This window comes from Tauraco erythrolophus, chromosome Z (assembly GCF_009769465.1).
Source record: "Tauraco erythrolophus isolate bTauEry1 chromosome Z, bTauEry1.pri, whole genome shotgun sequence".
In the NCBI taxonomy this organism is placed as follows: Eukaryota; Metazoa; Chordata; class Aves; order Musophagiformes; family Musophagidae; genus Tauraco; species Tauraco erythrolophus.
The window spans coordinates 11,024,184-11,050,346 of record NC_141496.1 but is presented as its reverse complement, the minus strand read 5'-3'; the positions used below and the strand labels follow the sequence as shown (position 1 = coordinate 11,050,346).

Here is a 26,163-nt window from a genome sequence, read left to right as displayed (position 1 = left end):
CAGACTATTTAAAAAAAGGACCAGGCTCTGAAAATCTTAACTTTAACTCTTTATCAAAGGGTAGCTGAGAGTACCATATCCAGTTGTGTACAACTGGGAGAAGGTGTTTAAGGGAGGGGTCATATCACATCAGTTGGTGGGATTTACTGCCCTGCTTGGTTCACCTCATTCCTACTTTACTGCCAGACCTCACTTCCTGACTGTGGCAGCTTGCTCTGGGGCTCCCTGCGAACTAAGCGAAGCAGTTCCCCACAGCAGGAAGCAAGAACATGACTGGCAGGACAGTTACAAAATTGCATTTATTATCTCTGGTATTTTGAACTGAAAAACTCCAACCACACCTCCAATCTGAACAATTATGCCTTAGGGCTACCCCACTATCACATAGATCCTTGGCCAAGTGTTGCATAGTATGGACATAGTTAGCTCGCTCCAAAAGTGTGCTAAACCTGAAGAGGGGAGACGGGAGTCAGCACACACTGACCAGTGTAGGCCCTGGGCTTTCTTCCATACCTGTTCCACAAGGACAGGATAGCCATACCTGGAGCAGGTGAGCACAGGTTTGTCTGGCAGGTGGTAGTAGGGACTAGGAAGTTGTCAGTCCTTAGCTCATTCCAGGGTTCTACAGCAAAACTCGTCTGCTGCCTAGACAAATCATCCCTCACAGCAAAGAGACCTACTTCAAAAACAACAAAAGTTGAATATTTTATTTGTGGATATCCTGGACTCTAGCCAGTGAAGGTAAGGACTGCAACTCTGCTTGACTCAATACTCTACAGAAGTCAGTATAAAAAGCAGAAGGCAGCCTTTGGCATCAAGCATCTTTCCTGTAGGGATTTGCTATCTCAGCATATGCTGTGGAATGTTCATCCCAACGTACTTAAAACTGCTGGAATCCAGCTAGAAGGTGACATAAACATGAAGACATGAGATGAGATCCTAGTATTTTGGCAATACTGGCACTAAGCAACATTCATTGAAACTAGCAGATCTGAGCAGGTACTCCTGGAAACTATGCTAAGGCACTGTCATGGTTTCATGTGTGGGGGGGTGGGGGTTCTGGTGGCAGGAGAGGGGCTTTGCTCCCTGTGACCTCCCCGGTTTTGGAACTGGGTCAGACCTGGTTCTGGCCACCAGATCGGACTCCCATCCCCCTCGGGGTCGAGTCAATCAGCGCCTCTGCGAATTGCCCTATTTAAGTCGGGACAAAGGAACCGGAAAAGGTGCTTTGCCCAGGATCGAGGAGAGAAGGGAGGAGGGCACTGCCCCCACTCCCTGGCTCCCGGCCGGGCAGCTGCCTGCGTTGGGCCGGCGCCACCCACGGAGGATGGCGGCGGCGGAGCCAGCTGGGGAACTCAGGGGCACCCCACTCCCAGGGTGCCCACTGGGCTGAATTCACCCGGAGAGGACTGAGATCTGAGAGAAACAGCCACATCGACAGCAGGTCAGTGAGGATGGAGCGGGAGGAGGTGTGCCGGAGCCGAGTTTCCCCTGCGGCTGATGGTGAGATAGCAGGCGGCCCCCCTGCAACCAGGACGGCCTCGGTGGAGCAGAGACCCACTCACAGCTCGTGGAGAGAAGATGCCTGAGCCTGAGGACGGTCGTGTTGGGGTGCACGGCAAGGCAAAGAGACACCTGGAGACTGCGTGACGATCCACACTGGAGCAAGTGGTTACAGGTCCCTAAGTATCCGAGCCTGTGGTAAAGCCCACACTGGGGCAATCCATGGGGAAGGATTCTTTCAAGTGAGCTGGACTCACGCTGGAGAAGTTTGTGGATTTTTCCTTGAGAGTAGGGGATCCACTGGAGCAGGGGAAAAGGGTGTAAAGATCCCTCCTCCTTTAAGAAAGAAGCAGCAGTAAGAGCACGGAATGAACTGACCTGCACTTCCCCAGTCCTTGTCCCCCCGCGCTGCTGGGGGGAGGAGGTAGAGCTGAGAGGAAAAGGAAAGGGGGGGGGTGGCGTGGGGGGAGGAAGGCATCAGTTTTAAGATCTGGCTTTGTTTCTTTTTATCCTCTCACGTAACCAGTTTTGTTTCCCTTCATTCTTTTAAGTAACCATCAATAAATTGTTTTGCTTTTAAGAAAGTCAAGTCTGTTTTGCCCAGGACCATGGTTACTGGGGGCTCCCTCTGTTCTTGTCTCAACCCTCAGTCCCTTCATTATATTTTTCTCCTCTCCACTTTACTGGAGAAGGAGAGACTGTGTGCGTTTTAGTTGCTGGATCAGCCTAAAACCACGACAGGCACATGGAAAATGAGGTGATTTGTGACAGCCAACACGGCTTCACTAAGGGAAAATCATGCCTCACAAATTTGGTGGCCCTCTACAACGGGGATAACCTCATTAGTGGATGAAGGAAGAGCAACTGACATCATCTACCTCGACTTGTCCAAAACATTTGACACTGTCCTGCACAATATCCTTGTCTCTAAATTGGAGAGACATGGATTTAACAGATGGACCACTTGGTGGATAAGGAATTGGCTGGATGGTCACACTCAAAGAGTTGGGGTCAACGGCTCGATGTCCAAATGGAGGCCAGTGACCAGCAGCATTCCTCAGAGGCTGGTATTGGCTCCAGTGCCGTTTAGTGTCTTTGTTGGTGACATGGACTGTGGGATTGAGTGCACCCTCAGCAAGTCTGCAGATGACACCAACTTGTGTGGTGTTGTGGACACGCTGGAGGGAAGGGATGCCATCCAGAGGACCTTGAAAGGCTGGAGAGGTGGGCCTGTGAGAACCTCATGAAGTTCAACAAGGCCAAGTGCAAGGTCCTGCACATGAGTCCGGTCAATTTCAAGCATAAGTACAGACTGGGCAGAGGATGGATTGAGAGCAGCCTGGAGGAGAAGGACTTGGAAGTGCTGGTGGAAGAGAAGCTCAACAAGAGCCGGCAATGTGCACTGGCAGCCCAGAAAGCCAACTGTATCCTGGGCTGCATCCAAAGAAGAGTGGCCAGCAGGTCAAGGGAGGTGATTCTGCCCCTCTGCTCTGCTCTCATGAGACCCTGCCTGCAGTACTGACTCCAGCTCTGGGGCCCTCAACATAAGAAGGACTTGGACCTGTTGCAATACTTTCAGAGGACAGCCACGAAGATGATCCAAGGGCTGGAGCACCTCTGCTATGAAGACAGGCTGAGAGAGTTGAAGTTGTTCAGCCTGGAGAAGAGAAGGCTCCGGGGTGATCTTGTTGCAGCTTTCCAGTACTTAAAGGGGGCCTGTGAGAAAGCTGGAGAGGGACTTTTTGCAAGGACATGTAGTGATGGGATAAGGGGAAATGGCTTTAAAGTGAAAGAGGGGGGATTTTGATGAGATGTAAGAAAGAACTTCTTCACTCTGAGGTTGGTGAGGCACTGGAACAGGTTGCCCAGAGAAGTTGTGGATGTCCCATTCCTGGAAGTGTTCAAGGCCAGGCTGGATGAGGCTTTGGGCAAGCTGACCTAGTGGAGGGTTTCCCTGCCCATGGCAGGGGGTTGGAACTAGATAATCTTTAAGGTCCCTTCCAGCCCAAACCATTCTATGATTCTATTACAAGAAGCAAGGTGGGGAGCAAACATGAGTCAGTCAAAAATACAAAATCTTTTACATCGCCTCCAAATTCAGATAAGAGCACAAAGTCTACTGCTGTGCCACTTGCTGAAAAAGGCAGTCTTGACATTCCTTTTATTGGTGTATCTGTGCTTTGTCCTTTTGCTATTTCTTTTGCAAGCTCCTGCTTTCTGTAAATCTTTCCAAAGCCGGGACACTGTTCTTCTTCATGTTTTTTTCTTAAAATTCCTCTCCGCCACATTAGCTATAAAGAGTCCTCAGTAGAACCTAGGTAGTTGGTGTCCTGTCATCATGGCTCAGAATGATGGCCATTGCTTCCTCATTCTTCTTTTTACTCTATCAATGTGTTATCCATGAACTGCTATTTAAGATGTAATCCTTTTGCCCTGACAGCTATTTCTTTGTTCCACATCACAACGTGTTTGTACAACAGCGAAGAGTTCACAAATGCATCCACAATATGAATAAAAAATAAACTATAACTGTCAATCAACATAATGATTGTATGTTCACTAGCAAGATGCTCACAACGACTACTGGCCATCACATGCATGTCTAAAATTCAAGAGTATTTTTGCTGTTACATAATTAGCTGAAGAAGAAGAAAAAAAAAAAGTTAACAGACTATTATTAGCATCTCAAAGAGAAGCATTCAGAAGTAGAAAATGCAAGAATTAAGGTTGCTGGGGCAACCTTCAATTCATCCCATTGGGCACAGGCATTATGATACACAGCTTAATTCCTTAATGACATACTGGTTTTTGTATGTTCCCTGCCTCACTTCAGCTCTCCCAAGCTTACAGGCATGGACAGTGCTCAGACGGTAAGTTGCTACTAGTACTTTGGTTTATGTTGTTCAGCATTTAGAGTCTTTTTTTCTTAAATGTATAGCCTAAATCAGACACCCAGCAAAGAACGTTTCAATTCACACAGTTATATTTTAGCAAGTTCTACATAAGCTGAAGATGGCCTTGCTACAGAAAGAATCAGCAATCTTCCTAAATCTTCCTGCTAAATGGTGCTACTATCCCTGCCTTTAACAACAATTAGCAAAAAGAGAAGTGTGAATAATTATGAGGAATTTATGTTATGAAGAAAGAGACATTGTTGCTAGGGAACTAAGGAATGGGTAGGAGGCATTAAAGAGTTATAAGGAGTTTCTCACCTCCAGGTCACTGTCGTAACTCTGACCACCCTGGGAGATGCTCCACTGCTACAGCGAAAAATGCCAGAGTGAGAACTTGTGCATGCTGAACATGTTTTATTCTGATGACCGTCTTACATTAAATAAATGAACAGATTATCGTAGTGATTTCCCACAGTGAAAAGACATCAGAAGCCCATAACAGTCGTAACACTTAAATTAAGGATACAGAAAACTCAAGTGACTGTTCTTTTCTGGACCTTTCTTCCAGGATGTGTTTATGATAGCAGCACCTAGAAATTCCTCCATGGGCCAGACATCGACTATGCTACAAGACAAATCGACTATTGACTACATTCAGCTACAGTAATCCAACAGGATGATACATATAAAGAGAGGAAACAGCTGAAAAGTGATGTTTTAAATGCCATTTAATTTTCCTTTCCCTTACCACAGCTCCCACTAATGCAGACAAGCCATCAGGAGATGCAAATAGCTGCAAAACCAAGTCTTTCAGCAGGAAGTTTTCCTGTTGCTGACCCATTCAACAAGCATGTCTAATTGTATTTTTAGGTAGGATTTCATTCTCAAATTAAATTCCTCTAAATATTTATTTTTTCTTTTTAGTTATAGAACAGCAAAATTAAAATAAGAAGGAGCTACTGGCTTATTTCCAAAGGATATTGTTGTAAACGAAAAACGCACTACCAGGCTGGTATTTAGGAATAGCTATCTTATCTCTGCATCCCAGAAACATGTAATGGGGGGGCAAGCATCAAAGAGATGCACTGTCTAGTGGAAGTTTTGCCCTCCGTGCCCTAGTAACATGTTTCCAGCTTGGCCTGAAATGAGGAAAATAAAGAATCATATTCAACCATTCATTCAAATCGTGTCCTTCTTGCTTACTCTGACCACAGTGACTATTACTCTATTTTTTTTGTTGGCAATGTGTCAGCCATTAATTGATGATCTGAGACTCATTAACTGAATTTACACAAAACAGATAGGACTATCAGTACTTGCCCTCTTGACTGAATAGCAAAAGCTCTGAAGCTTTTTCCAAGTCCTAGAACAATCATGCCTGATTTTTTTTTTATAGCTATTTTCTATGGCTCTACTTTTCAACCATTTTAGTATCTGCTGCAGGAAATCTCTGACTTGTCAGTGGCAGTGCCAATGGTAAACAAATCACCTTGGTGTCCCAGGAAGCAGAGATTTACTTTCAAAAGCAAGCATTTATTTAAAAACTGGGTTAAATCCTGAATTTGTGACTGCAAATATCCTTCAGGAAGAAATGTGTCCATCTCTCATTTTCAGATCCAAGGTCTGTCCTGACTAATCATGTAAGAGACGCAATTTTGCTACCACGAGTGCTGTGCTGTCGGTCAGGATGAGGTTCCTCACTATCATCTTTGCTGGGTGGCACATCCTTCTCCTATTCTGCTAGACTAAACTAGCTTTTGCAACTGGTCACAGAAAGGTCAGGAGCCAGACACACCACTATAAAATAACTCCTTGAGTAATGCGAAATTTCTCGCTACACTTAAAGCACAAGGTGGGCTGAGCAGATCTGGACTTGCAAATCTGGATTTGCAGGTCCAGCCTAAAATATCAGAAAACTCAAAGGCACGGATGATGCAGGTTGATTATTCTGCAAAGCTGAACTGTCAGTTCATATTAAGCAAATTTTCCAAGTGCTGAAAACCAATTACATATTAATGAAACACTCATCAGGGCAACGACAAGCCCAGACTATATTTTTTTAAGATCATTAAAGACACATTCCTGCAGCCTTTCTGCTCCCCATGCTAGCTGTCATCGCAAGACAATCAGACTGCAAGGCTGAGCAATCACAGAACGCTCCTGCTAAGTTTACTTCATTTTCCTGAGCAGAGACATTACCATTCCCGCTCCCTCTGGAGCACAGCACAGAGGTTAACATGTAATCTGAAAAAAAAAAAGAGAACACAGCTGCTTGCAGGATTCTAAGGGGAGAGGAAGAGTCATTTTAAGAGCTAAGCCCGACATTTCTGTAAAACCATTTAATAATTTCCTGTGAGCTTTATATTCTTGTTTTGACTATCAGTAATCTCCATAGTAAACCTCTGCTTTGCACAAGGAGCACAAAAGCACAGAATGGAAACAAAGCCAAAAGAAGCAAAATGACTTCTAGCTTGCCCTGCAGCAGACATCCATTTACACACACTAGGGATGCCAGTTTAAGAGCTATTTGCCAATACATTTTATAACGTTTTCTGAGAGACACTAAACTGAGCATTTATTTTATATTCCATGGGTGGTTTAATGCATGTTTAAGAGCCACTAAGCACCTTAAAAGCAAAAAAAGTAAAATGTGTCTCACTGTCAACTGTGTTTGAGGAAGAAGTCTCTTTGTTTCTCTTTGACAACTTGCTGAACAGCAAAGAAGCTGCTTATGTGTCAGTGGGTGCCAGACCACAAGCCAAGTATAAGAAGAAATGCCTCGCTGTCCAAATTCAGATGCTTTCTTAACGCTGCACAAGTGACCTGTCGCTGACAGTGGGGTTGATCCTAAGTGATGAGACCAACCAGTCTGGTTTTGCACACTGTAAACGTGAAGAAGTATATGCAATGTCAGTTAAGAAGCAATAACCAAATCTTGCTTCTCCTTGGGGTGAGTTCAGCCAGAGATACACGGCAGCACAGTGTGCTCTCCACTGCTCACACTAGGCTTTTGCTTGAGCCACAAAGCAAAGACATGGAAATCTGGAATGAACACTTCCAACAGCATACCTGATAGCCATGTTTAAAATTTGGACAATTTGTCCACTTAAATTGTGGACACTTTGTCTCACCATCCAGGACCATGCATGAGACCGACACCAGTCTAATGGGATGTTGTTCCCTGTCTTATCAACAACTTCCCGCATGTCCGTGTACACACCACACAGGTCAATGCATTTAAGCAATACTACACTTCTGAGCGTCTTGTTTGTCATGCTCAATACCTCATTTTCAGGGGAGCTGAGAATCTAATTCTTCCATTCACTTCAGTCTGATCCAGGGATGTTGGCTTATGCCTTTCCGTAATTCTACATCTTCCCAAAATGCTGTGGAGCTCAGTTGTGCATAACACATTTCAGACCCGTAAGCGTGGATGTTTCTGAAGTACAGAGCATATGTAAGTACTATTATTTGCAAAGCTGCATCAGGAACACAAAGATATAGGCACACCCAATTGTTTTAACAGACTTTGAACACTGAAACGGTTTTCTTATTAGTGTACACAAACATACAAAAGCCTAAAAATGCTTCTATTTAAGGCTCAGATCAAGTCGAATGATTCATCTGGAAGGCCACGGACTTTCTCTCTGATGGCCAGCTGGCTTTTGACATATTTTCACCCAGGAATACAGGAGATTTCTTTCAAAGAAAAAGAAAAAGACATCGGGTGACTGGAAATTGAAGTGGAGGCTGAAGTCATCCAGATAAAGAAAAAAAGAGTGAAAGAAAGGAAAGAAATTTATGTTGGAGGGGAAGGCAGACAAAAGACAGGCAAAGAAGGGCAGGCAACCACCACCTGTAAGGGAAAAGAAGAAGAAAAAGAGTTGATCACAGAGCACTTGAAGAAAACACATCCATGAAAGCAGAGGAGGGCCTTGAAGTGACACACAGTAAAAGGGAAGGACCTAATACCGTTCAGTTAACTATCTTGGCTTTGAGAAAAATCTCAGGAAGAAAATTCAAAAGGGCAGTGAGCAATGAAAAACTTAGGAGGCAGAGCAGAACAAAGCAACACAGAGGAAACAGAGGAATGAAAGGCACAGGGACACGTGAAAAGAGCGTAGTGCTAGAGGAGAATTTGCAATGAAAGGGACAAGGGTAGAAAGAGAAGAGAAACGGTGCTCAGCAGAAAAACCAGCCTCACCAGCACGTAGCAGGCTTGTTTCCTGCCTCACTACAAACACTAGCAGAGAGGAGAAACGTGTATGGGGAAAAGTGCAGGAGCTTACTCACTTATTTTCAAATGAGATTTTCTTACCAAGAACTGGGATCCAGACCGTGACTCACCAATTATTTTACAGTGGCCATCATGGCTCAGCAAATACTAACCATCAGGCTCTGATCCGGTGGTGAGTAGTGCAAAGGCACGGCCACCCACCCCCTGGACTCCCAAAGCCACCAAGATATGGGCAATATTTTGAGTCAGGGAAAATAAAGGAAAATAAGCCTCTAGACTCCAGATGCACACAATTCTTCCACTAGAATATTATAGTAGATAAAAGGACATGAAACAACAATCAGATTTAACAAGCTCAAGGCAAATATAGGAAAGGGAATACAAGGCAAGTCAAAATTATTGTCTTTTAAGTTACAGTAACGAAAGTTATGTGAAAAGCCAAAAATCCTAAGATGTTCCAAAAGCTTTGAAATGAAACAAATGCCTTTACAGCACATTAACTAAGTTTTTAAAATAACTTGTAAATTGAAGCCTCTCTGTTTCAGCATATATGAGATAATGGCTACTGAAAATGATTAAAAATATTTATGTGGAAATTCTAAAAAAAAAAAGAAACTGAAATTCAGAGCAAGCATTTTATCTTCGGTTTAGTTTCTACCATTATTATTAATGGGGTTTATAATTTTAGCATAAACATCTTGAGAAGCTCAACATGAGCCGGCAATGTGCACTGGCAACCCAGAAAGCCAACCGTATCCTGGCTGCATCCAAAGCAGTGTGGCCAGCAGGTGGAAGGAGGTGATTCTGCCCCTCTGCTCTGCTCTCGTAAGACCCCACCTGGAATACTGTGTTCAGCTCTGGAGTCCCCAACACAAGAAGGACATGGAGCTACTGGAATGAGTCCAGAGGAGGGCCATGAAGATGATCAGAGGGCTGGAGCACCTCTGCTATGAAGACAGGCTGAGAGAGTTGGGGCTGTTCAGCCTGGAGAAGAGAAGGCTCCGGAGTGATCTCATAGCAGCTTTCCAGTACCTAAAGGGGGCCTACAGGAAAGCTGGAGAGGGACTTTTGACAAGGGTGTGTAGTGATAGGACAAGGGGCAATGGCTTTAAACTGAAAGAGGGCAGATTTAGATTGGATACAAGGAAGAAATTTTTCACTCAGAGGGTGGTGAGGCACTGGAACAGGTTGCCCAGAGAAGTTGTGGCTGCCCCATCCCTGGAAGAGTTCAAGGCCAGGTTGGATGGGGCTTTGGGCAACCTGATGTAGTGGAGGTTTCCCTGCCCATGGCAGAGGGGTTGGAACTAGATGATCTTTGAGGTCCCTTCCAACCCTAACCATTCTATGATTCTGTGATCTTCATTATCTAGGACTGGATGTGGTTTTTGGTTCTGAATTTGTGCCCTTTGCAAACTTTATAAAGCCCTTTGTAACTTAATAATTACTAGTACTTCTTAGTAGAAGGATTAGTAATGTCATAGTGATCTTCTCTCTTACTCTTGCCTACTCTATAGACCAGAAGCCCTCCTACCATGCGTGCAGAAACCCCCAGATGATTTCCAGAGACAACAGGTCCATGAGGAACCATTTCAGTATTTTCGGGTTGTGGGCTCCAGCCCTCAGCTGCAGCAGCAGGGAGATCTGACTGGGCTCTGCAGAGCCAGCTCACACTTGGCCAGGTTTATCAGCACTGGCTTCAGAAAGCATACAGTACAGAGTCTATACAAGGGTATGTAGTGATAGGACAAGGGGCAATGGCTTTAAACTGAAAGAGGGCAGATTTAGATTAGATCTAAGGAAGAAATTTTTCACTCAGAGGGTGGTGAGGCCCTGGAACAGGTTGCCCAGAGAAGTTGTGGCTGCCCCATCCCTGGAAGCATTCAACGGCAGGTTGGATGAGGCTTTGGGCAACCTGGTGAAGTGGAGGGTTTCCCTGCCCATGGCAGGGGGGTTGGAACTAGACAATCTTTGAGTCCCTTCCAACACTAACCATTCTATGATTCTATACAGCCCTACTGTGGATAAACCACAATCACCACTGGGTAACCAGAGGGGGGTGAGATGATCAGCAAGGGTTGCTGTTCCCTCACTGGAAGAGCTCCTGCTCTCTGGACCCCCTCACAGACTAGTGGAGATTGTCCAGGGATCTCAGATACCACTTCACAGCTCTGAACCATCACGTTGGTCTCTCTTTTTTTCCTTCTGCTTTCCTTGATCGCTTATGGCTTTCTGGCACATGTTCTGGACTCGGGAAGCAGGCTGCTTGTTCTTGGTCACTTCTGGGCCACCTATGCTAACCCTCTTCCGTCCACCTCAAAGATAAAACACATTGGGATTGACCTAAACCTGTTATGAAAAAGGTTTTATCAGACAGGCCAGCTTCTGCTTTCAAATCAAACACACTGATACTGCACTGGTAGAGGAGATCCGGGAACGAACGTGGCTGAGCCCTTCACCCTGCGAGGGGATGCAGGCAGACATGCCCACGCAGAGCCCAAAGGCAGAGAGCGAGGTCTCGCAGACAAACATCCACACGCACCGCTGCTCCCAGAGGAGTGTTAGGGCCACAACGGTTAGCGGATGACCTCACTTCATTGTCTGAACTGAGAGAAGACCGGATAGCAAAACAAAAGGAAAGTGATGAAATCTATAGCTAGATGTAATTGAAATAATTTTCTAAAAACTTTAAAAACGTGGATTTCAGCCTGCCGCTTAGTGTCCCTGAAAGATTCTCTGGCAGACGGGGGCACCTCGGGTGCATTAAAACACACTCTGGCAGGGACGCGTGATACGCTGTGACAGCGTTGAAGTGGCATGACGATGAGGTAAGAGGACTTTGTGAACTCACAGGGCTGCACCGTGACGCAGTACCGTGGGGTGCCGTGGCTTTGGCGTGCACTGGTTTGCCCTGAACGGGGTGGTGCAGCAACGCCACAGAACACGCAGGGCGTCACCGGCAGGGTGATGACGTGCCTCAGCGCAGGGACGGAGTGACGCGGCATGACGTAACGACGCAGCGAGCAGTGCCGAGGAGGGCTGTGCTGAAGCCCCGGTGCCTCACCCTGCCCGGTGGGGTTACAGCCGTGCAGGTCACCCTGGCGGGAAACGAGCCGGGATGCGCATGGTGATGTCATGTGTGGCGGCTCTGGGAACGGTAACGCCATCGTGTGCCTGGCGTCACGCCAGTGACGCTGTGGCACCGGCTCAGAGCGGGAGCTGAGGGTGGCGGAGCCAGAGTGGGGCCGCAGAGCTACGTTCGCTTGTGTGAACTGCCGTCTCCCACCGCAGTGCCGTCATTCGGGCGGGGAGGGGGTGACATCACGTGACGTCACTACGGCACAATAACACGGCAGCGCGGCGCCGCCTTGCTCCGATGCCCACTGGGGACAGGCCCTTACCTGCCGGTGCCTGTCGCCTGCCTTGGCTGGCATGGCGGCTGCCGCTGCGGCTCCCCGCCACCAGCCGCTCCTCAGGACTGCCCCGCGGCCTCCCGGCCAACCACCGGCCGGAAGTTGATAGCGGCAACCATGGCAACGCAACGGAAGCGGCGTGCAGCCAATGCGGCCGCAGAACGCCGTCGGCCCCGGCTATTCGTCCCCCCCCCCCGCGGCGAGGTGCCCTCGCTCCCCCCGAGGGACGGAATGGTACGTCCCGGCGGCGGCGGGGCGGGGACGGCCGGGAACGGAGCATCCGGGCCCCGGAATGATCGCACCGGCCCCGCCCGCTCATGAATATGCAAACGAAGGGCGGGGCGGAGGCCGCCGGACCCGGAAGCGGCGCGGCTGAGTCACCCCGGCGGCGAGCGGCGGCGGCGATGAGGCAGCAGCCGCGGCGGGCGGCGGTGTCGTCGTCCTTCGGCGCCTGAGGAGCCTCCCCGCGCCCGCCCGCCCTCCCGTCCTTCTTCCCTCCCTCCCTCCCTCCTTCCCTCCCTTTCTCCTGCCTGCCGCGCCCCAGCCCCGCCGCCACCATGATGGAGGAGATAGACCGGTTCCAGGTGCCCGCCGTGCGCGCCGAGATGCAGCCGCTGGTGAGGGGCGGGCGGGCGGGGCCGCGCCGTCCCCGGGAGCCGCCGCCTCACCTGGGGGGTTCGGGGGCTGGCGGGTGTCGGTGCTGCGAGGGCGCCGGGGCGGAGGTCGGGCCGGCGCGCCGCCACCGTTATGTAACGGCTGTCCCCTCGGCGCCCCCGCCAGCCTCGGGGCCATGCCCAGCGGCGGCTGCTGTGTCATCTCGGGGGGCCCGTGGTGGCAGCTGCCCGCCCGGCCCTTCCCTCTTGCCCCCTTCCTCCTCCTCCTCCTCCTCCTCCTCCCCGGGCACCGTAGGAAGCAACGGAGAAGCCGCCCGCGGGGAGGGCGGGGGCGGGCGGGCGGCAGCGGCTCCGTTTCTGCCTCGGTGGGAACGTCGCTTCTCCAAGCGCAGCGGCGGCCCGAAGCATCCCGGCCTGTCTGGCGCATGGGGCGGGTGTTTCCCGCCGCCTTGGCCAGTGGGCTCCTGCGCCGGGCGCGGGAGTACGGCGGGCGGGGGCGGGGAACCGGGAATCCCGGCCGGTGAAGGACGGGCAGCCGGAGACACGGAGGACTGGTGGCGTTTTGGTTGGCTTTTGCAAAATACGTGAGATCTGGGCAGAATTAGGCAGCGTTTGTTTGCAGTCTGGCCTGGGAGCTGCAGGGAGCGATCGATGCTCCCCGGGGACGGGATAACGGCACGGGATGGGTGTGAAATGCGCGTAGTGCGAGCTGTGGCGTGAAGCTTCTCCATGGCTGGTTTTATAACCATTGCTGTCAGTGCAAACCTGCTGTTAAGACGTTCATCGTGTGAAAAGTCCAGGTGTTTTGCGAAGAAACATCTCTGTCAAATTAGTTTTGCTCACATAAAATTTTTTACATAGACAAAGTAGTCTGTGAGGGTTTGGTTCTTGTTTTTTTTTTTTTTTCCTCCTCGTGCCAGGGTATGTGTTTCTCATTTCAGGATGCTTTTTCACTTCATAGACACAATTAGTGGGCTCTGAAGAGGTTGACATAATGGTTTACACGACTACATGAGACCCTGGGGAACCTTTGCAGAAAGGGAAGTATACAGGCTTGTGGGACTTTGTGGCCGCATAAATGGGCAGGTAGAGTGGTCTCGGGCTTTTGGTAGCTTCTGAAATGACACTTATGAAGGAAGGCCAGCTGGCTGGCAGCCACGGGAGACGCTAGATCCAAGTAGTCCAAGACTTCTTACGACCATGTAACAGCTTTGCTTTAATGCTGCGGGCTTGCTTGTGTACGTGTTGTGCCCCAGCTGCATGCTGCAGACCGCTGGAATGTGTTTGTCCATTTCTGTTTCCCAGCTGAGAGAGACTCCCTTGTGTGTTCCTCTTCCCTTACTCCTGTCTGCCTTGCTCTCTGCTTGAAGGTGTGTTGTTATGCGTAACCTGGGACTTGTTGAAATACAGTTCACCTTGGCGTTAAAGTGAAAGCTAGGTAATGGGCTGACTCACTTGAGTTGTTGATTCCCTGTGGCATCTGGAGTAAACAAATTCCATCTCAGCATCTGATTGTGTGAGATGAGAATATGAAATGTTTGGAGAGGTGGAAAGAACTTGAATGAAATACTTGTGTAGACCCTTTTGACAGCAGGTGAGGATAGGTTATTGGCGGGTTCATGTAGGCACTGAAGATACTGAGATTTTCAGTATATCGTTATTTAGAGTTGATGTATCAATCCTCAGTTTCTTGTCGGAGCTAGTGTTTGTAAAAAGTTCAGAAAAAAATAATTTTATTGTGAACAGAAAGACCTTCACAGAGAGTCTACAGGCTCAAATTACCCCTCGGTGGCAAGAAAAGTGCTTTTCTTATGGTGAGAGTGACAAACTGTGAAAATACTTTTAGCTTGTTTTTTTTGTTTTTGTTTGGTTCTTCGGCTTGTAACCTTTGTGATGAGGAAGAAAACTGTCCATACAAGCTGATGTGGACTTGTTGCATGTGCTACTTGCTGTGTGTGTTTTTGTCAAGCAGAAGCAACAGATTTGATAAGGCTGGCTCTCTTTATTCATGTTGTTGAGGGCAGTGGGCAAATAGTGAGACTAACAAGTCCGGAAAAGCTGTTGGCAGATAAAAAATGCTCCCAAGTATTTTCTAGAAACTCCATGATAATGGAATTGGCACCTGCTTGCATGGGTATGGAGCAAGCAGAACCTGAATAACATCGTCTGGTCCAGCCCTGCTGTCTCAGGATAGGATGATATATTGTGCAGCAGTGATAGTAAGCTTAGGAAGCAGATTTCCTTGCCTTCTTCAGCAGCCAAGAATTAGGAAATTCTCACAAAGGGCTTTAACACTTGCATTAAAAGAATAATCTGAACCTGTGCTTCAGGGTTTCAGTTGATTTTTAACTAATGGAGCTCATAGTGAAACCTTGTATATGTGAGGGGCTGTTGCTCTGAGTGGATGTGTGGGTTTCTTGCATGTGCCTGGAAATGCTGGCATGGATCTCAGAAGTGGGACAGAACAAGTCTGGTACAGCATTTCCAGTGGCTTCCTCTGCTTTGTAGCTCCTGGTCTGTACCTTGCCAGTAGGGACTGGATGCTTTTAAGAATTCTTGCAATTGAGAAGCCAAACGGGGGTTTATTGTAGCATGCTTGGGTAACACAATTCTGCCCCATGTTACAGTCCCTTCCCTCTCCCTCCCATCCTACACTTTAAAGTACAGAATAACCTTAGCATCTTGGGACTTTTTGTGTCTTCTTCCCAGTGTAAAAGCTTTCAGTTCCACACGGTCTCAGAGAGGGATGAGACTAGCAGTCTTTTCCACATCCAAAGCACTGAGGTACAGTTTGGTTTTCCAGGTGGGACCTAAGAGCCATTGTGTACTGTTGCTGAAGCTACCAAAAAGGGTTTTGAAACATGATCCCCTGCTGAAAGCAAATAGAGAAGAGAAGGTCTGCTGCTTGATTTGAAGTGCATACACTACATGATATACTTTTTCATCCTATTCAGGCTGGAGGGTGTCCTAGGAGAGCCCAGTTCCCTCTGAGTCTAGCCAGTACCTGGCAGTATGAGAAGGGTCCCAAAGTGCTGATTGTGAAGGTAGACTTTGCTCAGAATCCTTAAAAACTTTGTGTTGTTGACCTGCATGTGTGCTTTTGGATGTCTTGTTCATCTGCTTAGATAAAACGTGATTTTAGCTTTTGATGTCTTTATGCTGAACTCCAGGATAACCGCTGGTGATCTGCCTAGAAACCATCTGACAGACAGGCCTGCTGATCTGCTAATGTTCAAAATTAATTGAGATAGGTATGGATATTAAATGCTGAAGGGAAGCCATTCTTGGAAGGTAGTCTGACGCTTTTCTGAGCCACTCAGCCTCCGAATCTGCCACTGATACTGGCACTATTGATCAACTGTCTGTAAGAGGTGATAGTACACTAATGCCTGGTGCCTGTTGAGTATAATCCTGACAATAACCAGTGTTGTATTTACTGCACAGGGACAGAGAACCTGACACGTCCATGGCTTTTTGCAAAAGTAACTTCTTTACAGCTCTAATGTGTCTGGTGGGGGAACCTTCTCTCTTTGACAGCCTTGTCCAACCGAGGGCTGCGTTGATGTCTCACTGCAAAGGCTGAGGGCAGCACCTAACTAGTACAGACCGGAGCTGTGTGGAGTACTGCTTGCTCTGACAAAGCCTACCTGGTTGCTGCAAGTTTCTGTCTGCTAGTAACAAGTCGGATAAGGGTTGCATTGCAGAGCCGAGAAGCATTTGTTCTGCAGGCTGCCTGTTGGCCAGCTCTGTCATATGTGACCTCCTACCCTTCGCATCGGATGCAGCAATGTGAAGTTCAGATGGTGGGCAATCATTTCCTCCTCTTTCCAGCCTGTTTGGTAAGCATTGCAGAGTCAAGCAAGCTGTCTTGACTCTGCTCGACTTTTACAAACATGTGTTGTGAGAACTGCTGGTACTAATGCAGGCTCAAGGAGAGGTTCAGCTCAGGACTTAATAAGGAGTTGCTGTGAGCAGATGGACAGGATGGCATAAAGACCCTGGTTAAACATTGGCAGGTTGTAGGATGGGATGAGTCCCAGTGTTTCACATCTTTGCGAGACATGTTACTCTGCATATTACGATATTGTGGCACAATTTTGTACAAATTCGTCATGGAAGGGAAGAAAGACTGGTACCTGGCACTTGGTCATGTTCATGTGATGCCTTTCCATGAAAGCGGGATGGTCTGTTCTGATCTTGGATACTGGTGGCTCTTCCAACCCCAAAATACCCATTTTCTTCAAGTTAATATGAACTAGTTTACAAGAGGTTTTGTTTATTCCTAATGCTTAGCTTCCTGTCTTCCCTATCAATGCGATGCAAGCTCAACTGTGATAACTGTTCTGCTCAGTTTCTGTTTGATCTCCGACTCGACTTGTCACGATCCTTCTGCACTCACAAAAAGACCTCTCTTCGTTAGGTGCTGGGTAGTGGGTTAGTTTCAGATAAAGTCAGTTCCCAGCGTTGTAGAGATGCGTGGTTTGATGAGGCCTGAAATTCGTTATTTCTGGGACACTTATACTTGGTACGTAGCTATCTTGGCTGATGGGGTTGGTGTTTGACATGTTAACTTCCAACTAGACAATTTTTCTCAGTCTGTTGTTGGTGGTGCATTGTTGTGATGATTGGTGTTTGTTTTCTCAAGTTTTTTGTCAGAAAGGTTTCCTAACATAAAATTCTCATTACAGAGGTAGATATTAAAGGGAGAGCTAGGTGAAGGGACACCTGTACAGTGAGGATGCTGCGGAGAAAAAGAATTAAAATACTCTTTGAACTAGGAATGGAGGAGCCTGTAATTACATGATTACCACTCTGCTGATACATGAAACCCTCCTGAGCCCATGTCTCTAGCATACACCAAGCACTGGCTAGCACATGATGGCAAACTGACAGATGACAGCGTTGGATCACACATTACTTCTGTACACTGATGCAGCCAGTTTCTGTTCTTAGCACAAAAATGGAAGTAGAGTAGAAGTGCTCTTGTCCACATGACACCAGTATGACTTCGCCTAAGAAAAAGCACCTGTCAAAGTGCAGCAACTTCAGAGGAGCTTTGACACGGACTCCTGAGACTTTGACTCGTTTTCTAAAACCAGCAGCTGGAATGCAGTATTTCAGTTCCCCAGTTCTTGGCCTGTGTGAAAAATGGGAGCTCTTTCCAGAGAAATTGAGCTGATGGTTCCTATATCTTGTTCTGAAGCATTGTGACCAGACTGGCTCCTTGCAGATATTTGCCAGGCTGTGGGACCTCAGGCTGATAGCTCTAGTTGTGAGGACAGCCAACCTAAGAATTTTGCTTAGCCACATCCGGCAGTGATGCTGTTGGCTTTTTAGCTGAGATGCCAAATCTGCACTGGTCCTGGAGGTGTAAAATTTCCAGAAACTTTGAAGATTCAGAAAGTGAATTTCTATACAGCTTTTTTTGAACGTTAGAAGAGAAAAACAGAAAAGAAAAAATTAGAATGTCTACAGGATACTTAATTTTTAAAAAATGAACTGGAATTTTAGTCAGTGGACAGTATCAATGCTCTGCATGCTTACAAAATCTGCTGCCTTTATTTTTGGAAAATACTGACTGTCTTGTCCTAGGAAAGTTGTGCTGTGTGTTAAGATCTTGTTTTGTCTGATGCATCTCTAAAATGGGAAATAAACTAAAAAGAGAAAATCAAAAGTAACTAAAAAGCAAAAAAGAAACATTATACCTGTAGGCTTGGAAATAGTACGTTAGTATAACATTAGGTCTGTAGTACAGCTACGCAAGAAATTCATCTTTCTAGAAGGAAAAAGCTTCTAAAATGAAAACGTCATCTTTATATTCATGGTAATGTAGCCCAGGGGTTACACAGCTGTATGTTTTGTAAATGCTTACAGTACATGAGACTTGTAATGTCGCAGTACTATGGGCCCTGAAACAGAACTATTTCAGATAGTGCTGCTGTTAGTCATACAGCCTGTTCTGATGTGCTGTGGTGTCATCTGTAGCAGTGGTCTGAAGATTACCTCCCTGAATACTTCAGTTCATTGGGTTTCTGTCCTGTCACCTCCCTTCCCTGCATCAGGCCTTTGGTGCAGAGGTACAGGTGCGTTTTTATTACCACCCCAGGCCAGGCTGAAACTCCAGCAGCGATCCAGCACAGGCTCCCGAATGGCTGTGGAGAGGGATGCAGCTGCTCTAGCTAGAGGATGACTTGTCAGCACACAAGAGCATGTTCTGTCTGGCACTGTCTCTGCAGGCACACTATTTCTTCTCCACTTTGTTGTACAAGCTCTGGCTATGGTTGTTCTATCGGTCATGTTTGGAAATCCCTTCTTGAGTGACAAAATGTGTTTAAAATGGGGCACTGAACTCTACGAAGAGTTAAACCTGCACAGTCCCCTCTTGAGATTCTTCCATACCTCCCAAGAGCTTGTTATCTGTAGCTTGATTTTCATATCTACTGAGACACCAATTTCTGAGACTGATACAGCTGTATGCTCTCTCTGCCAGTAGGCAGTGGCAAGTCTGTAAAGAGTCAGATGAGATGAACAAAATGCCAGGATGAGAGAGGGGAACAATGCATACCTTTAATTCTGCAAGCCCTCATTCAAGGAAAACCTCAGCTTACCAATGGGGCATCTGTGGCCTTTCTGGAGTGACATCACATTCGCTGTGAAATTGAAAACTGAACTTGGTAAGAAGAGGAGGAGACCCCATCATCACTGATTTGATCTGTGGGGCAGGGGATTGAGTGGAGCTGACTAATGGCAGGACTGGGAATTGGTCAGTCATGATGGTGTGCCTTGTTTTTCCAGATGTTTTAAGACCTTGGCTGAAGTAGTTGTTTTTTGGCATCTACGCAGATCAATTACCTGTCACTTTCCACAGATAGTTTGCAGAAATGTGTCTACACTTTCCCCGCACACTTCCACTTGCCATGCGTCTTGGGTGGTCTTGTGCTGTTTTGAATGTAAGATCCCTCTGAGGTTATTCTGTATCTGTTGCTATAAAAATGACATCATAGTGATGCAGCAACTAGTAAACCCATCAGTTCTGGCTCGAACCATGTATAGTCTCCCTGGCTGTTATTCTTTTTGAGGGTTAAAGTGTAATCTTGTGCAGTGGATTGGTGTCCATTTTGTGGTATGAAATAGAAAGCAAGAATTTGCTTCACTGATTTGACTCTGAGGATAGTGATTGGAATGAATGAAACTGTAGGTGGAAACTTTCTTCATTTTGAAGAGTACTTGCTAGGGAATCTGCTCGGCATTTGGACATAGCCATCACTGATTCACAGGATAGCAAGGTTTATCTCTTTGGGAAGCTTCTTTGGGAAGAAATGCTTTCTTAAATACATGCGGAGTGCACTGGCCATATCTCAACTGCTTTTACTAAGCGAATCGCACCTGAGTTGTGGACTGAGAAAAGTTTGTTATTTTCAGTAGTAAAGCTGAAGGTAGCACATGCTGCTTCTGTTGAGGAGAGCTTTGGCTCTCTGAAGATGGGCAAGACCTTATTTCCCATACAGAAGGGAGAATGAAGACTGTTATTTGTTATATCTGTAAAAGCAATTCCAGCTGTACTGGCAAGCTGTTTAGCGGAGATAGAGCCTCTGCCTGTGAACAAGTTATTTTTGCTAGAACATATTTGAATTCTTTCTGAGCTTAGTAACTTCTGCTGCGTAGCGGCGGCATTGTTACAGCTGCCGACAAGTTGTCTGTCTAGAGTTAGTGGAGAAAACATGTCAACAAAGCCATAGTAGAGGTCACGCTATCAAATAACTAGCCACCAAGTAGCCCCTGTAACCCAGCACCATCTGCCTGCCAGAGCACATCGTTTAGACTCTGCATGCAGTGCTGAAGCAGGTAGCACTGACCTCATCAATGATCTGCAGTCTCTTTCCCCACACACTTCCCAAAGCTTGCTTCCATAATAACTGTGTTAGAGCTCTTCCGTTGAGCTTCTGTTTTTCTCATTGTCCAGGACCATCAGACGTGAATTGTTCCTCCTTGGGCATGGTACAGTGTCCTGTCTCATGCTTTTCTGACGCTGTTTTTCTCAGTTTCTTTTAAGTGTCCTTCCTGAACTAAGGTCCATTAATATAAGCAGCCGACCTTTTGGACTCTGCAGCATTCAAGTTAACAAATCCTGTAGACAGTCTCTTTTCCTAAGCCTAGCACAGCAGTGATATTCTAATGATCATCATTTCTCTCTGTCTTCTGTGTTTAGTGATTGCATGGGAATGTAGGTTAGTGATTGAGTACACCCATATTCAGATAAACTGCTTACTTAGGTTATGTCTTGTTTCAGGTTTTTGTTTGTATCTGGCCTCAGGTGAAAACAAATCTTCGTTCCTGTCTCAATGTCAGAGCTGCTTATGCTGACCTGATTATTGTTTCCCTCCCAGCCCCGCAGTGAATCTGGGGCTGCAGGTTTGCCACAGGTGTTGGAAGAGCTTCTGAGCTGGGATGAGACACCCTGCTTTGGTGGTAGCCTCTCTTGCATCTTGCATTCAAACAGATCTCTTACAGTTGGCCAGTAGACAGTCTTTTTTCCTGGTGGACCAAGTAGCATTAGCTTCTTTAAATGTAATTATTTTTGTGTCTTCATCAGTTCTTCATTTCACTCCTGTGCACAGTTGCCTAAGATAACATGAGATTTTTTTGTGTTTCTGTGTGTGCCTCTGCGATAGTATTCTCAGACTTAAGGTACTGTTGTGTCCTTTTTTCCCCTCAAAGTAAGAAGGTACTGCAGTCCTTGTGGAAGAGCATGCTGGCAGTGTATTGCAGCATTTAAAAGGATTTGTTGGTTAGACTCATGTTTGTAAAATCGGAAAAGATTAATTGATGCTTGCCTAAGCTCTTTTGTTAATATTGCTTAAGTCATGTTCCCAGACTGTGAACTGTGTTGGTTTGGCTCTTTGGCTGATGTACCAGCCTTACAGCAGACTAATAATGGGATAAGGGAAGCAGATGAGACTCCCCGTGTTTTAAGCCAAGCTAGTTCGAGGAAAGCAACTTCTTAGAGCATGTCAGAGCACGCGGGTCTAGTATCTATTATAGATGAGGAGGTAAGGGGATTCAAACCTGCTCTTACTCAGCCTCTCAGTTCTGCTGAATAGCTAGCTGAGTTCCTAACTGAAATTATTCCTGCTCTGCAGTGGTGTGAGATGTTTTTGAGGTCACCATATCTTTTAAAATAAAAATAATTCATGTATATATATGTCACTGAGAGAGGTACCAGAGTGCATTAAACCCAGTCTGATCCTTTGAGTGTTCTTTATATTGAGAGACTGTCAAACAAGCAAAATGGATTGGAACCATAGTGGCGATGCTCGTTTATTCAGAAAATCTTTGAATGCTGTATGAGTAGAGCAGTTCCATAAGTCAAGTGCTAATGTTTGTGGCCATGGTTAGACATCTCTGAGTATGAAGGCTTTCGCCTGCAGTAGTTACAGAAGAGGAATGTACTTACTATTTTAATACTCATGGGGTTTGTCCTCATTGGTAGTGACTTGATTGTGGAACTTAACTTTTAATCTAAAACTTGTTTTGTGGTCAGTTATTGCATATAGCTTGAGATGTAGTAAAAGACCGATTTGAAAATTTCTGGAGTTTGCAGAACCTGAACATCTAAGTTGCTGTCTGAGCAAACTGACGTTCTGAGAAGTAGGAGAGGGAGGAGAGGGGTCTGCATTGGGTGGGGTGCATGTTGTTGATTGAAAAGAAAGAACAAATAGGAGTGTTCCTGGCTAGCGATGGTATTGTAAAGCTTTTGTCTGGCAGGATCTTGTGACTGGTGCTTCTAAAAACAATACACTCCTTTGTATGAAGGGATGATTTTCTTCCCCGCCGTATGCATGTGATGCGAATGGAAAATAACGTCTCCGATGGCCTGAGCAGACCCTCCAGTTGAACCTGTACACATTCTGTAGGCACTGCTTTGTCAGTTGAGGCATGGAAAGGGGCGATCGCACTAGTGGAACAAAACTAGTGAAGGTTCCCTTGGCTTTTGTAGTTTGGGGTAGGGAGTCTCAGGCGTACAAGAAAATGTTCAGCGCTCCTGTGTCCATACAGGGACCAGCTCTGTTGGCATAGCCTCCCCTCTGCAGCAACACTTCCAGTCCCATGCTTCTGTGAGATAGTGGGCAGAACAGATTTAGTGTAAGTACAGCCTGTGTTGCTGAAATGCCGTAGTGATTTTGAGTTGTATCATTGAGCCCTACTGGTTGCAAACATGGATTTAGTATGAAAGCACAAGGGAACACACAATACTTGAGCCTTGGTTCTTGTAGCATCTGACTTTGAAATACATATGGAGTAAGAGAAAATCGAGCACAATATCCCTTGAGACAAGCTGGGGGGATATGTGAACAGGATGGGGATGGGAATCTGTAACAGAGCTTTCACAGGATCCGTGTGATATGGAAGCAGCAGGAAAAACTGTTTTCCTAAGCTTAGGATTCTTAAACTTCAAAAAAATATTGTGACAAAATTTGTGTTGCAGTCCAGAGAAAGACTTTCTCCTCTCTCCCTCTACCAAACTTTTTTGGGTCGGTGAGTCTGTCTAGATCTCTAATCTTAATTTCCCTTTATATAAGAAATAAAATTGAGAATAGCAGTCCTGAGAATAGTTATAGGAACAGCATGTTCACAGGCTTTGAAGATGGAGGTCACCTAGCCCACTGGAGCATGTAAAAGCTGCACTTGACATTGGGTTGTTGGCAGTTGTTAAGCCTAGGAGAAATTGCTAGCTAGTGATTCCATTATTGTAAATGTGTGTGTGTCAAAAGTTGGATTTAGATTCCAGTTTTGATCATTGCGCTAGGATTAGCGGGAATGCATATGGTAAAGGAGTTAGAGGAAGTCCAACTCTTCTTGTAAACATGTTGTAACACATCTGTACTGAGGTTTAAGTGGAAGGAATTGCCAGTGAACATGTAGTCTAGAATTCTGCAAAGCACTAGCGATTCCTCTGCCATTCCAATGGAGTAAAAAGTCATACTGCTTCTTGTCTTCGTCTGTTTCAGCAGTCAAACCCTTCAGTGAATGTACTTTAGATAGCGTATCACAAAAGCACTTCTCCCTGAAAAGAATTTCTTGTACTTCTTGCAAAAATTCAGGCAACGCGATTGTGAGAATAACTGAGATGACTCATGCTGTGCGTGTAAGAATTATTACAAAGAGATTATCTGGTTATGAGAGAATGTTTCAGTTGGATTATGTAGCTACATAGAATTCATAATCCATGCTTTCTGCAGAAAAAAGTTTCTTTGTGCTGCAGTAGGAAATGTCAGATATAAGCTTTTATTAACTCTGAGGTTCTGTATTTGCAACATTGCAAAAATTAAAGATTAATGTCTGAATTTAGGGGGAAAATTTCTTCAGGGAGAGACCAACCCAGCAAAAAAAGTTTGTCCCGTGAGGTTAACTGGTAGCACACAGCAAATTTGGAGGTGCTTCTGTATTGACTTTCAGAGGTGTGAAGTTTGCAGTGCTTGCTGCTTGGTTTGTAGCCATAGCCTGTGGTCGATTTGACAAATGGAGACGCATGACTTTGGGGCACTCTCAACCTCTTTTCACTGACTGGGACCCTGGTTGTTCACTCTGGGTGAGATGGAGAAAGTATGTGTGTGTGTTGCCAAGACACCAACTCTCTTTTCAGCTCTGATCTGGAAACTAGTAGTCCGTGATGTAGACTCTAATAGTGCCAAAGTTTTCCCTTGCTTGTCCAAATGATTAACCCTTGAAGCAATGTTTAATACTGTGTGCCTGTATAGCAGTGGTGATTTGAGGAGCTGATGGCTAATATCCTAGCACCTGGCTGGAGAGGCATGAGGTGCTCTTACTGCCATAAGAGGGATGTGTTTGATGCTGGCTTATGCAATTTCCTCATCTGTTTTATGATTCTGTGTTATGAGCAAGAAATTTTACTTTTTTTAGTAAGTCGTGGCAGTTTGACAGTGCCTCTGATGCTGAATGACCATTGATAATTTTGTAAAAAGTTTGATGTTAAGTCTTCAGACTTCTCGACTTCCAAATGCAGATCTGGCCATGAGGTTGTTCTAGTGTTGCAGATTCATTTGACTGCACAAGGTTTAGACAGCTCTTGCAAAGTTTACTTGGTTAGAAGATTAAACATTTCATTTTTGGTTTCGGACTTATCTGTTGTGGAAGATTAGTCAGAATTACAGTTTTAATAGATAAGCAGGAACTCAAAACTAAGTCTTGATGCATTTTTCTTGTTTCCTTCTTTCCAGGCCAGTTGGCTTTGGGTTTTGAAAGAATTTCAAATGGCCACTGATGTCTGGCTTGCTATATTAATTAATAACTGGGAGAAAGCTAGATGCTTTACCACAGGTATCCTCCGTTGGTATGGTGGTTGGTAGATACTGCGGAAGAACCTGCCGTGAGACTTTACATAAATTCAAAACTCATTAACATCACAGGGAATCGTCAGCAGTTAGTTGCAATGGTGATAATGTTTTCATGCTGACACACAGAGAGCCAGGAGGCATGGTTGAGGCAAGCCTATTAAATATGGCCCCAGGCTTGACCTTATGAAGTGTATTAGACCCTTGCTGAGATTTTATTTCCTTGATATTGCAGGCTTGTTCTTTTGGATTAGTGGGGCTGAAGAAGTTGCTCTTAATAAACTGAAACTGTACTTCAGGCTGTGATCTTAATTGATAAACATGAGAAATCCTTTAATTTTTCAAGGTTGAAGTTGGTTCATCGTTTTTATCCTTGGTCTTTACTAGGGCATGGGACTTAATTCTGTTGTTTGCCAATGATAAAAAACTCTTCAACTTAACTAGTAAATCACACCAAATTTAATGGTTATCACTTCCAAGTGAGTATATTGGTAATCGCAGTAGTCCTCATTCTGCTTTTTCTTTTGGAATAACTACCACAGTGTGTCTAAATAGTAGTTTTTAGATGGACATATGCCTGCTCTTCAAAGACAGGGCTGCTTCCCTGGCAGGTTGTAGTGCTACGCATCCCATATTGCAGTGACTAGTGAATGCTGTTATGGATCTGTCACTGCCACCAGAATCCTCTCAAACTTCAAAATAGTGTTACGCATGTGGAAATACCATCGTTTACTCGAGCAGTCTGCCAATAGCAGTGTCAATTGCCATTTTGTATTGCTAGGTCAGATTTTCCAAAAGCTAGCTATTGTCTTTCCTGAGTTTCCGGGTAAGTTTTGCTGTATTTGTCAGTATGACCTTCGATTAGTACCTCAAGCACCTGCCCACAGCCAAAGTCTCTTGTAAGCAAACACTGTCTGAGCTCGAGTTTCACTCTGCATCAACTAGTGCAAGCAGTGCTCAGGTGGTGAGCATGTGTAGCACTCTAAAGCAGAGCTACTTGGTTCGTTTTCAGCAAGGTCTTGCATATATGTGCTCCAGCCAAGTCGTGTATGCATCTTTACAGTTTAGATGAGGGGATTGTGCTGTGGTCACTTCAAGTGCTGATGGGATGCACAGTCCCTTTCACAGGGTGCCTAACAGACATGGCTAAGA

General features: G+C 45.9%; 2 protein-coding genes across 5 annotated transcripts in view; one reads left to right on the top strand and one right to left on the bottom strand.

Moving 5' to 3' along the window:
* DNAI1 (dynein axonemal intermediate chain 1) overlaps positions 1-12,065 on the bottom strand; it is a 174,537-nt gene extending 162,472 nt beyond the window's left edge. Inside the window, exon 1 of the mRNA XM_086629225.1 lies at positions 12,033-12,065. Within this exon, the coding sequence (XP_086485351.1) occupies positions 12,033-12,065 (33 nt within the window). The remainder of the gene's footprint in view (positions 1-12,032) is intronic.
* Positions 12,066-12,536: 471 nt separating this feature from the next.
* The window catches only part of FAM219A (family with sequence similarity 219 member A), a 104,790-nt gene continuing 91,163 nt past the window's right edge, over positions 12,537-26,163 (top strand). For all 4 annotated transcript variants that reach the window (XM_086629263.1, XM_086629262.1, XM_086629261.1 and 1 more), the window contains exon 1: positions 12,537-12,661. In XM_086629263.1, coding sequence (XP_086485389.1) covers positions 12,602-12,661 — 60 coding nt within the window. In that variant the 5' untranslated portion in view covers positions 12,537-12,601. The remainder of the gene's footprint in view (positions 12,662-26,163) is intronic.